The sequence below is a fragment of the Rousettus aegyptiacus genome, unplaced genomic scaffold, assembly GCF_014176215.1.
Source record: "Rousettus aegyptiacus isolate mRouAeg1 unplaced genomic scaffold, mRouAeg1.p scaffold_m13_p_2, whole genome shotgun sequence".
Taxonomy (NCBI): domain Eukaryota; kingdom Metazoa; phylum Chordata; class Mammalia; order Chiroptera; family Pteropodidae; genus Rousettus; species Rousettus aegyptiacus.
Genome location: NW_023416295.1, coordinates 117,457,299 through 117,469,339, shown reverse-complemented (window position 1 = coordinate 117,469,339; position 12,041 = coordinate 117,457,299). Strand labels below are relative to the sequence as shown.

Below are 12,041 nucleotides of genomic sequence, written 5' to 3'. Positions count from 1 at the left end.
CTATGTGCCATGGGCTGTGTTTTTACCCTCAAAAGTGACAGTCTAGTGAAGGAGGAAAAGTATGGGAAAATGGCAAGATAGGTGTGCATGCTGGTGGACCCCATAGAACTAGAGCGCTGTGAGCTAGCTATGAGTAATGAGGATTCGATTTGGGTGCCCTGTCCATTGTGGTATATTAAAAGGCTACCCTTGAGTAGCTTTTAGAGACAGGATATTTCCATACCACTTGAGTATATTTATTGCATATAAATCTGCTTTGATATTCATTTTTAAATTAAAAACTTAATTTTTGAAATACCAACTTTTCAAATAGCATCTTGCCACACAGACTATAATTTAAAGAAAGGTTACATAATACTGTAATATTCTTCATTGAGCTCTTAGACTTTGAAAATTGTCCACTTAACTCACAATATTGTTATTTTTTTAATGATTCTTTCTTTCTACTCTAGGAACAATTTACAGCAATGAGGGATTTGTACATGAAAAATGGACAAGGCTTTGCATTAGTTTATTCCATCACAGCACAGTCCACATTTAATGATTTACAAGATCTGAGAGAACAGATTCTTCGAGTTAAAGATACTGATGATGTAAGCTGGCTTCCTAATAAATAAATATATTTTATTTTAAACCCTTATTATAGTGATACCCAACTTAAAAGTTAGTATTTAAATCCAGTTTAAAGTTGATTTATTTCGGGGGATTAGTTTTTCAGAAGCTTTTTCTTTGAAAGGCAAAAATATATCTTTAACACTCATACATATTTCAAATATACATAATGTGGAAAGTAAGAAACACCATCCTTGTCCCTTACCTTGTCTAAAATAAATTTTATACCTTTCCTATTTTTAAATCATGCTTTTGGTGGGGAGGAAGGAGAGATGTGGGTGGCAAATGTTATTAATAGAGCAAATGTTGATTTGCCATATTTCTGATAGATTAAGAGCCTTTTTAATAAGAATTAGTGCCACATATGAACATGTCTGAAGCAATTATGATAGACCATAGTAACTAATTTTTAAAGGAAACCAACAAATATATTAGACTAATGTTAATTTACATGCCCCTTCAGAGTTCACCATAATGGAGTTTAATCCCTGTAGGAAACTTCAAAAGGATGACTTTAATTCCTCATCACTCTATATTTAGTTATGTTTCTCAAAATTGATCTTGCATCAAAATCACCTGTAAAGCTAGTTAAAACAGATTGCCAGGCCTTGCTCCCAGAGTTTCTGATTCAGTAGGTCTGGGATAGGGCTCTAGAATTTGCATTTCTAACAAGTTGTGCTGCTGCTGATCTGGGCACCACACTTTTAAAATCACTGTACTTTCTGTAATTTAATTATATCAACTATTACGAGAGTTCAGAGCCACTTTTGGGAAACGCTGCCATTTCTTGGACTTCTAAAACAAGAACTTTGGAAGACTGTACATATTTACAACAAACACTCTGAGTGAGCATTTCTCAATTACTAAATCTATTTTCTACTACCTCTAGCAACTACTGTAGTTTTCTTCTGTCATTTACATTAAAGTTATTTATTAGGGTAATAGTCTATACGTGTTTCTAAAAAGCCAAAATTCTTGATTTTTTAGTTGGGGGTTTTTTCCAAAAATTCTTTAGAAAGTTAATCTCTAAATGATGAATAGAGTTTTGCAAAATAAGTATTATTTTTCCAGAGTGTCCTTTTAACACTACAAATATCACATGTATCCAAACATATAATTAATGTGGCCTACATCTTTAGTAAATGAACATGATATTACTTCCTAGCATTTTAATGTATACTGTATGAGAAACTAAAAATTCTTCCTTAGGGACTTTCCAAATTTCTGCTTTTTGTGTTATGAAATTGAGAACAATTATTTGATAAGTTACACGTGAGGAAACCAGAAAACTTGAAGTTGATTCACATCTCTAAGAGAAACATTTAAAATTTTGAAATATATTGGCTTTTCACAGCAACACTCTTTTGTACTTCCTTTTAAAAAAGTTTTGTGTTTTGCTTATTATAATAGCTAAGTCCATTGTGATGTAATTTTAAGGGTTTTATTTCCCCTTTTCTAAATAGATCACAGCTTTTTTCCTAAATCTTTCACATGAAAAGTTCTTAAATTAGCATTATTAAGGCTTTCATGTTTAACCATAAATTTTATTATACATTATTAATTTAGTATTTTTCTCTGACATAATATAAAAAAATCCTTAGAGTTGACTCTTAGAATTTTTTTGATATGAATTTATGTCACTTATTTATTTACCTATTTTTGTTTATCTTCACAAATAAACTTTTAGGTTCCAATGATTCTGGTTGGTAATAAGTGTGACTTGGAAGATGAAAGAGTTGTAGGAAAGGAACAAGGTCAGAATCTAGCAAGACAATGGAACAACTGTGCATTCTTAGAATCCTCTGCAAAATCAAAAATAAATGTTAATGAGGTATGGTGAAATATCCTTTAAAAGCTCTATTTGGAATTCAGTGTTCAAAATTAATGGAAAATAATGTGTATTAACACAGCCCCAAGGTAATATGTACTCAGGATGCTTTGTTGATCTTATAGACAGAAATCTTTAGTTAAATATATACATGTTTATAATAATACATACATGTTTATAATAATAAATATATACATGTTTATAATAAGCAGCAGTACCATTTTAGCCTCTTTATTAAATGCTGGTACAGTAGAACGTACCATGAAAAGAGGGAGGCTTGACAGAAAATGATAGGGATGGGGAAAACAGATTAATTCTTCAGATGTATGAAGGATATTATATAAAAGACAGAGACATTCAGAAAGGCATGTATGGTTCTTGCCTAGAGGGATTTAAAGTCATGTTGTAAGGATACACAAAAAGATTTGAAGAGTAAAGGATTGTTTTCTTTAGATGATAGTAAATATTCTAAATGAACTAAGATTAAGATCTCTGTGACTCCTTCAACTTAGAACTTATTTTAAGGAGAAAAATGTTAGCCCTCCCACAAAATAAACAAAACAGAAAAGAACTTGGCAGTTACAAGAATACCTGGTTTTTTTCCCCCTTCATTTCGTAACTGAATAGAATATTTGCTTTCTGGGGTTCATTTATATCCATGGAAAGTTTAAATTTTTTCATTTTATTTTTTTATTTTTGGATTTTTTTTCTCCTGTAAATTAAAAATAATATGTTTGCAGATCTTTTATGACCTAGTGCGGCAAATTAACAGAAAAACTCCAGTGCCTGGGAAGGCCCGCAAAAAGTCATCATGTCAGCTCCTTTAATATACTAAATGAATTGTAGCTCTGAGCCAGGTATGTTGATTTATCTTTTCCTCCCCTCCCCCCTTTCCTCTTTTAACCTCAACTTCATTTAGGGCACTCTTGTCAAGAAAGCCAATATAGACTTTTTTGTTCTAAAAAAGAAGTGGTTACTTCCTTTCTAAAGATATCCATGAGTTAGTGTGATACCCTAGTAATTGAAAGACTTATTTCACTTACATATCATTGTCAGAAGTAAGTTATTCCAAATAAATGAGTATTCTAGATTAAGTTCATCCAGTATATACTTGTACCCCAATAGGACACTGGTTTGTGTTGATAATACAGTGATAAACAAGGTCAGTCTGTCTTTGCCTCTTCATTGCTTTAAGCTACTTCAGGTCTGTGGACGAGTTAAAACAATTGTAAAATAGGATATATGCTATGATAGAATAAATCCAGTGTGGTACTGATATTAAGTACCCCAGACACATTTATCATATACCAATACTCTTAGTACTATCTATATATTAATTAAGTTCTTGTAACAGTCTTGTGAGGCAGGAACTATTGTTACTACCATGTTACAATGAATGAACTAAGGCACAAAAATATTGTTACTTGTTCAAGCCCTGCAGTTAGTAAATAGAGAGCCAGAATTTGAATTCAGTAATCTGAGTACCATGGCTCAGAATTTGAGCCATGGACTGGCTACCCAGTTCCTGCTTGGTCACTGTGCTATAGGAACATATAACTGGAGCACCAAACCAGTTAGATGTGAACTCTGGATCCAGGAAAAATCTGTCGGAGTAAGAGACACCTAAGCTGACATCTAAAGCATAAGTAGAAGTTGTGTAGGGGATGACAAGTTCTCAGGCTGAGAACCACAAATACAGCCCAGAAATTAGATAGTGAATGAAAATTAAGCATATCACATTTTTATATAGTTTTTGAAAACAATCATATTAAATGAGTTAGATCAGCAATTAGATCAGCCTGGCATATATTAAACCCTCAATTATTAGCTGCTACTAGTTACCAGTGATAATGTTTTCCTACTCAGTTATCATTAAACCATATTTTATTATACTCTTACCCTTAGATATTTTTGGTGTTTGTGGTTCTGCTGCTTTCTATATTCTCATAGCACTCCGATCCTGTGTCTTTTTAGTTTTTTGACCCTACTCTCTGTTTAAGGCTTTCTGTTTAGAGAGATATCCTCTCATTTCTGATATCCTCTCATTCCTGACCAAATGCCCATTATTAGCACACATGTCCCTGAGCTAACACATTCCCATCTGTCCTTTCCAGTTTGCTAAAATCAGTCTGCTAGGATTTAGGAAATTTAGTGAACTCATTCAGACTCTAAATGAGGGATTAAAGTTCAAGGCATTTCTGAAAATTATTTCAGTAGCCACATACATATAACAATGTTTCTGGAACGTGCAATAAGTCCAATCATCAGAAAAACAGTAAAAAAGGAAACTGTTTTAGCCCAGGCATGTATGCAGAAAGTCATCTAAAGTAAACATTGGGCAGACAGTGAATTCTGATTTTATTTTATTTGCGTCATCCCACAATTTTTTTAAGTTTACTATTATATGATTTTAGTATCATACCAACTTTTAATGACATAATATCTAAAAGTTGATAGAATCAGTTTAAACATGAAATTAGAAAGTACATAACTGTTGACTGTAAAGAGCCATCATGAAATAAATTCTGTTTTGTCAGCTTCTCTGAACCAGCTTTTTAGCCACTCTTATTGGAAAAGTAAGGAAGAAAGGTCTTGATTTTCTGATACTAGAAACCCTGGTGAGATGTGCACTCTGTATTCATGATATAATTCTAGGATTGTAAACACAGGAACACCCATTTTGTTAATATTGCTGTCTGTCTTTTAATCATAATTCTAATAAAGTTGGCCTGACCTAAAATTCTAATGTGAGTTTTTTGTTCCCCCACTTTTAATCTTTGGAAAGTAATACACAGAAATTTGCACGGAGCTACATTCCCTTTTTATAACTAAAAACTTATTTGACTGAGTTTCAAGAAGGCAGCAGAAGTCATGATGAAGTCATTCCAAAAAAATGAAAATGTCTACCCATGCTTTGCTTTGCTGTGAATTGTGGAACACTGTCATTAATGTAATGACAAGGACAAGAGCCTGAATTATATTCATTTCTGACACTTTCACACTGCTCTTAATGTGTTCTTTTGGATCTTTAGTGTGCTATTTATTTTTAACCCATGTTTTCATTTTTTTTTTTTCTTTTCAACAGGTCTGAGGAATTGTTGCCCAATTCAACAGTGCCAGCATTCCAACTTTGTTAAACCTACCAACATCTTAAATGGACTTTCTGTGGTGGTACCCTTTAAGAGGCGGATGAAAGCTACTACATCAGTTTGCACATTCTAATCCCTTTCCAGTATCACAAGAGAGATTTTTACTTACATAATAGTTCTAGAGTATGCAGCTGGTAAAACCAGAGGCTACAATCCAGTATTACTGCTAAGAGACATTTTTCATCCACCAATGTTGTACATGTATGAAAATGGTGTACTGTATACTTTAACACACCCCATACTTTGTATTGGAGAGTACAATAATGTAAATCCTAAAAGCACCACTATTTTAGCATAATAAAAGAAAGTCCAAAGAGCTCCTATATAGACTACTCCAGATAACTTTGCTTCTTTGATACTTGTAGCTTATTGTAATTTTTTTTAAGAAATTCGAGGTCATTATCATTGTATTGTACAAATAAGCGCTTTGATTAACACAGCTATATAGTTTTTTTAATTTTTAAAAAACCTGTGGAGACAGTGATCTTGTCTTTAAAATATGATAGTCCTTTCAGTATAATGTCTTAGGTTAAAGACGTTGCCTTTAATATCTGTTGGGAAGGAAATGTCCAGACTTTTCAAATCTCTTATTATATGTTTCCTTTTTGTTTACATAGGGAACAATGTTTATAGTTGTGTGTACAGTGGGGGTCTACAACAAGAAGTGTATATTTTCAAACAATTTTTTAATGATTTAACAATTTTTGTAAATCATTTTCAGGCTTCTGCAGCTGTAGATTCTCACTGTGAATCCCTTGCTTGCTCATGCATAAGTGTATTTGCAATACCAAATATACAGGTTTAGTATTTTTGCCTGTTAGTGATTGTTTCACATGTGTAACGTTTTGGTTGAGATGTTAAATGGTGGACGAGTACTGTGGATGTGAATGTGGGAAGTAATTTTAATCATGTGTAATTGGTCACAAGGCCGAATTTGCAGTACCTATTGCTGTTTTATTTAACAATGCCTTGTTGCTTTGTATGCATTAACGTTTGGGTGTAAAGATTGTGTGTCTATCCAACAGGGAGCCACAGTATTTAAATTGACCAACCTAATGTTACAACTACTTTGAGGTGGCCAAATGTAAACTAAAAGCCTTAATTAAAGTGGTGCAATTTTGTATGACTTAGCATCAGTAGTTCAATAAATTTGGATTGCCATGCAAGGGCTTGCATTATAATTACTTGCCACTTGAATGTGTTTTCTGTAATGTTTAACAGTGCTAGTAAATAAATATAGGCTTAACTTTTTCAATGTACTAGGTGCATTTTACGTAGTGTGGTTTCATAATTTAACATTTGGGCAAGCCAAATTTATTAAGTACAGAAATGATGAGTGAAAGATGTCACGTTTTTTTCCTAGTATTGTTTGAATATCCACATAATCACCTTTTTTGAGTTTTTCCTTGGGAAAGAATTTTGTAAATCAAGCAAATTATTTAAGAACATATGCCTTCTGGGTAATGTTCAGTAGCTCTGAGCATAGGAGAAGAATTAAAGTACTTTAACAGATGTTATGCTTATGGAATTTTAAAAAATACAGGATAAAGTTTGAATATTATGATTACAAAACTTTTTGAATGAAGTGGACTCAAAGTACTACTTTCTTTTTAGATAACAGATATGTCTTTGTCTGTGCATTCTGTAATTCAGTTCTTTTTTGAAACTTCTAAACAAATCTTAACTCAAACTTTGTAAGGATTTGCCAGCCACTGGAACATAGCAATTAATTCGTGGTACCATCTAATTTAGGGGGCCTACTAATCCCCTCAATACAATGCTATTTGAATGGGATATTTAAAGTCTTTCAAGAAGAAAAGGGTCTCATTCCTTATATATTTCACTCGCAGAGATTCGTTTATTTAAAGGTTCCATGTATCTAAAAAAAAAAAAAGGAAAGCTTGTTTTCACAGAAGTCCTACTTACCTAAGAGACTCCCTTTGGCAAAACTGGTTTTATTTAGAGCCATCGAGAGAAAACCCCCCCAAAAGTGGGATTGTGGAACACTAAAATCACTTCAATTTACTGTCCTGTTATATCCATTTGACCTTCTTTGAGGGTACCCCAATTAATTCAGTTATCTTTAATTGTTGCCTACCAACTGTGTACCAGTCTGAGTTCTAGGCTCTTAAATATTCAACAGATAAAATTTAAGTACTTCTGCGTCAAGCATTGTTCTGGGTCTGAGGATAGAGCAGCAACTGAGATCAACTTAGGACCCTGCCCTCCTAGAATTTATACTCTACTGTAGGGTTTCTCAGCTGTAACACTGCGGATGTTTTGTACTGGATAATAAATTGAGGGGGTAGGGCTGCCTTGTTTGTTACAGGATTTTTGTAGCATCCCTGGTCCCCACCCACTAGATGCCAGTCATACCCCCCACCCCCCCCCCGCCAGCTGTTTCAACGAAAATTGTCTCAGATATAAGCAAGTGTCTTCTAGTAGGTTCAGGGATGGCCAGAAGGGGTGTTGAAGGGCAAAATCACTCCAATTGAGAACCACTGTTTTAATTACAGGTGAATGTTAGGGGTACAAATGGATAGTTTGGTAAATGAGAGCATGGGCTCAAACCAAATTTCCGGGGTTTCTAATCCCAGCTCTGCCACTTCCTAGCATGTGACCCTGGTTAGGTGCCTTGATTTCCTCATCTGTAAAATGGGAATGATAATATAACGCATTCTTAATTAAATTAAAAGTGAAATGCCAGTACCATCCTCTAGATTAAAAATATATATATTTTAATTCTGTATTTTACTAATAGAAATAGGGCTGTGGTTATGCCAAAAGTACCATTATCTCCCATTTAAAATAATAACAAAACCCTAGACATGTAAATTATATGTAAATGGACTTTTCTGGTGCTTTAATGGGAAAACAGTAAAATAATTCAGTCAGAAAACCCCTGAGTTCCTTTACGTCCTTTCCCCAGGCTAGGATACTTGGATTTTAGTAGAAAACCAGAAGGGTGTTTCACTTAATTTTTCTAAGCAATATAAAAACCCTATTTTGACTTTCATGTTTATTCAGCTTTTTTTCTTAAATATGTAATCTTTACCACATGTATAATGAGTACAAAGTTTCAAAACCTCCATTTATGAAAGTAAGTTTTACTTTGCTTTTTTAATCATCCTGACTAGATGTGGGGCAGCAAACTTAGACTCAAAACTCATCACTGCAATATTTTTTTAAACCTCTGTGTCTTCATCTGTTGTTCTTTCTCCTCTCTTTTAAATCTTGGAAATGTAAGAAGGAATTATAGTATTTTATAATTAATACTTTTTACAGCTTTATCTTAGAAATCTTAGTGTTTGCAGTCTTCTCTCTTAAACTATCAGTAAGCTTTAACAAACTGATTTATAGGACTCAAACTTAAAAATCTCCTGGAATTTGTTACAGTGCATCGATACAGCTGGTATTTTATGCATGCATGAGAGAAGTGTAATAAATTGGGAATACAACTAAACCTGTATTCTCTTAACATGACTGTCTAGAGAAAAGTACATGAGTATTTGTTAGGATATTGATGGTACTTGTCAAAATTGGCTACAAAACCTGTTAAAGGAGCGAATGAATTTGTAGGATTGACATTAGTTTATCTTTGAAAGGTAGAAATAAAATATTTACTGCTAAACAGGTGTTTCTTAAATGTTGCAGGTTTTTTTAAAAAGTCTTTTCCACATGTTGCACATAATTTGAGCTTGCTCCTTTAAAACATCCTTGTTAGTAGCCTATAGATTACTGACATTAAGAATTAAAAGATTTTGCCCCAAATTAGAGAACTGTACCTGATTTTTGTATCTAAGAATCAAAAAATGTATTCAGTATTACATATCTACATGTTTTGTCATATAGATATCAGTAATTTCTGATTTGTCTGAAAGGATGTGGAGAGAATTTTTACTCTTCGTCTATTACGAACCTGGGTTAACCTAATTTTCCTTATGCAGTGATGAATAATTACCCAGATTTATTATTTGGGTCAAAATGCAGGTGTTTTGGAAAAGCACAGACAGCTCTTAGAGTATTTTTAAGTGGATAATATATTAAGTCAAAAACTTACAGCAGTTTTTACATAGGCAAAGATCAAAGGCTAATATTTTTGTCATCTGCCATTATTAACCGTTCAGATTTTTATTTGTAGTGTGGTAGTTTATGTCCCTTGTAAGCACTTAGTTCAGAACAAGAAACTATTATAGTCATGTGCTGCATAACGATGTTTCTATCAATGACGTGTAACATATACGATGGTGGCATACCGTATAGCCCAGGTGTGCAGTAGGCTATCCTCTCTAGGTTTGTGTAAGTGCATTCTATGTTGTTCACGTGACAAAATCACCTAACTGCATTTCTCAGAACATACTTTCATTGAGCAGCACATGACTACTGTCAGACTTTTGAATGTGCAACTTGCTGTGCTTGGGGCAGAGTGGAGTAGCAAACAATAAATGATACAGTAACCTCAGCCCCTGCTCGAAAGGTGCTTAGTGCACTGATGGTGGGGAAGAGCAGTCAAAAAGTATCAAATAAGTGAGGAACCCACATACATTGTTGATAGGATTGCAAATTGGTACAACAGCTATGGAAAACAGTATGGAGGTTCCTCAAAAAATTAAAAATGGGTATACCTTTTGACCCAGCAATTGCACTTCTGAGTACTTATCCAAAGGAAATCAAAACAATAATTCATAATGATCTATGTACTTCAATATTCGTGGCAGCACAATTTACAACAGCCAAGATATGGAAGCAACCTAAATGCCCACCGACATGATTGGATAAAAAGATCATGGTTCCTATATACAATGGAATATTAGCCATTAAAAAAAAAATGAAATCCTATCATTTGCAATGACATGGATGGACATAGAGGTTATTATGCTAAGTGAAATAAGAGAAAGATACCATATGATTTCACTTACATGTGGTATCTAAGGAACAAAAAGAACTAATCAAAAACAGACTCACAAATATAGTGGACACTTTGGTGATGGACAGAGGGGAGAGTGGTTGGGAGGCCGGGAGAATGGGGTGAAGGATTAAAGAAGTGCAAATTAATAATTGATAGTTGGGCATGGGGAGCATGGAAGAGGGAATGTAGTTAACAATATGATGGCTAAGGGGAGGGAGGGAGTAATTGGGGTGGTCGTTTTATGAACATTATAGATGTCTAATGTACTGTATACTTGAAACTCATTTTTTAAAAGTATCAAGTGAAAATCTAATAACTGATATCTAACCACAAATAGTTTGTGCTTTTTTATTCATACTAATGCAAGTGACTAACAGTAACAACTGTATTTTTGCTCTGAACTATTTGAATTATATTTCTATTATTACTCCAGGCAGTGTTAATTAGGTTCTCTGAGCAAATCAATCAGTGACCGAGAACTACATGGCTGACAGGGAAAAATGAGTGTCTTTACCTACTGGACGTGGAGTACAATCAGATCGAGATGATGTATAGTAGATAGTTACCAAGCAGCCAATCTACTATTCTAAATGAGAATCTCATAACTAAGGTAACAGATTTTACAGCTGTCTGAAAGATAGCTCAGGGAGGAGTGATGGTAGAGCTAGAGTTGACCTAGCCAACTTGTAGGCTGCTGGAAGCATGAAGTGGTTAGGCTTGGAGCTGTGATGAGAAGAGGAGACCAAGCAATTTTTTAAAGAATAACTAGAGACTTGGTTAATAGCTTAGCTGTGGGGGCTGAAGGAGAGTGAAAGAAACGTCTGATTACATTAGCAGAACCAGAGGGATTGAATGCCAACGATGATAAATTAGAGAAGCCAGCAAGGAATCATGGTTTTTGTACATGAGCCAAACCTTGTTGGTAAGACAAAGTTTATGTTAAGTGAAATATTTTTTATGAATATCTTTTGAGGAGAGGCAGATTTTACCAGTTGACCTTGAAGTCACATATAGGAGGCAACTAAAACCATGAATGTGAGTGAAATTATTTTCATAAAGATTAAGCTTGGAGAAAGAAAAATAAGACAGTCTGGCCTAAGAGGGCTGGGAATGGGAGGAGAGGGTTGGAGTCCATAGCTTTGCTATTAACAAAGACAAGGCAGCAAATAGCCCTCTATAGCCTGAGAATACAACATCCTTGATGGCAGGGAGCAAGATAAGGTTCCCTCCAGTTGTCTTATGCTATAGGCCAGCAGTGATTTCATTCATTTGTATCTGTTTCTGTATATACTTCTTAGGAGTAGGCTACTAATCTAAGGAGATGATAGGATAGTTTTGGAAATACCATCTTCTAATTAGTCTGTGCAGGGACTGTAAAGTCTGTTTCAAAACCATCATTGACAAACTTCAGATTCAGCTGCACCAGTCACAAGGCATCTTTCAAATACATGTCATTGGAATGTTTCTCTATTTCCAATAATGTAATCATCTTTGTTCCTCTTTTTTTTTTTTAAGTGGCACTTTAGTGTTACCAACAAATGTT

The 12,041-nt window shown here is 34.1% G+C and overlaps 1 protein-coding gene across 1 annotated transcript in view; it reads left to right on the top strand.

Annotated features, from left to right (window-relative positions):
- RAP1B (RAP1B, member of RAS oncogene family) overlaps nt 1–6,848 on the top strand; it is a 40,105-nt gene extending 33,257 nt beyond the window's left edge. Inside the window, exons 5-8 of the mRNA XM_016148470.2 lie at nt 453–593; nt 2,300–2,443; nt 3,181–3,297; nt 5,526–6,848. Of these exons, the coding sequence (XP_016003956.1) occupies nt 453–593; nt 2,300–2,443; nt 3,181–3,267 (372 nt within the window). The 3' untranslated portion in view covers nt 3,268–3,297; nt 5,526–6,848. The remainder of the gene's footprint in view (nt 1–452; nt 594–2,299; nt 2,444–3,180; nt 3,298–5,525) is intronic.
- The last annotated feature ends 5,193 nt before the right edge of the window (nt 6,849–12,041 follow it).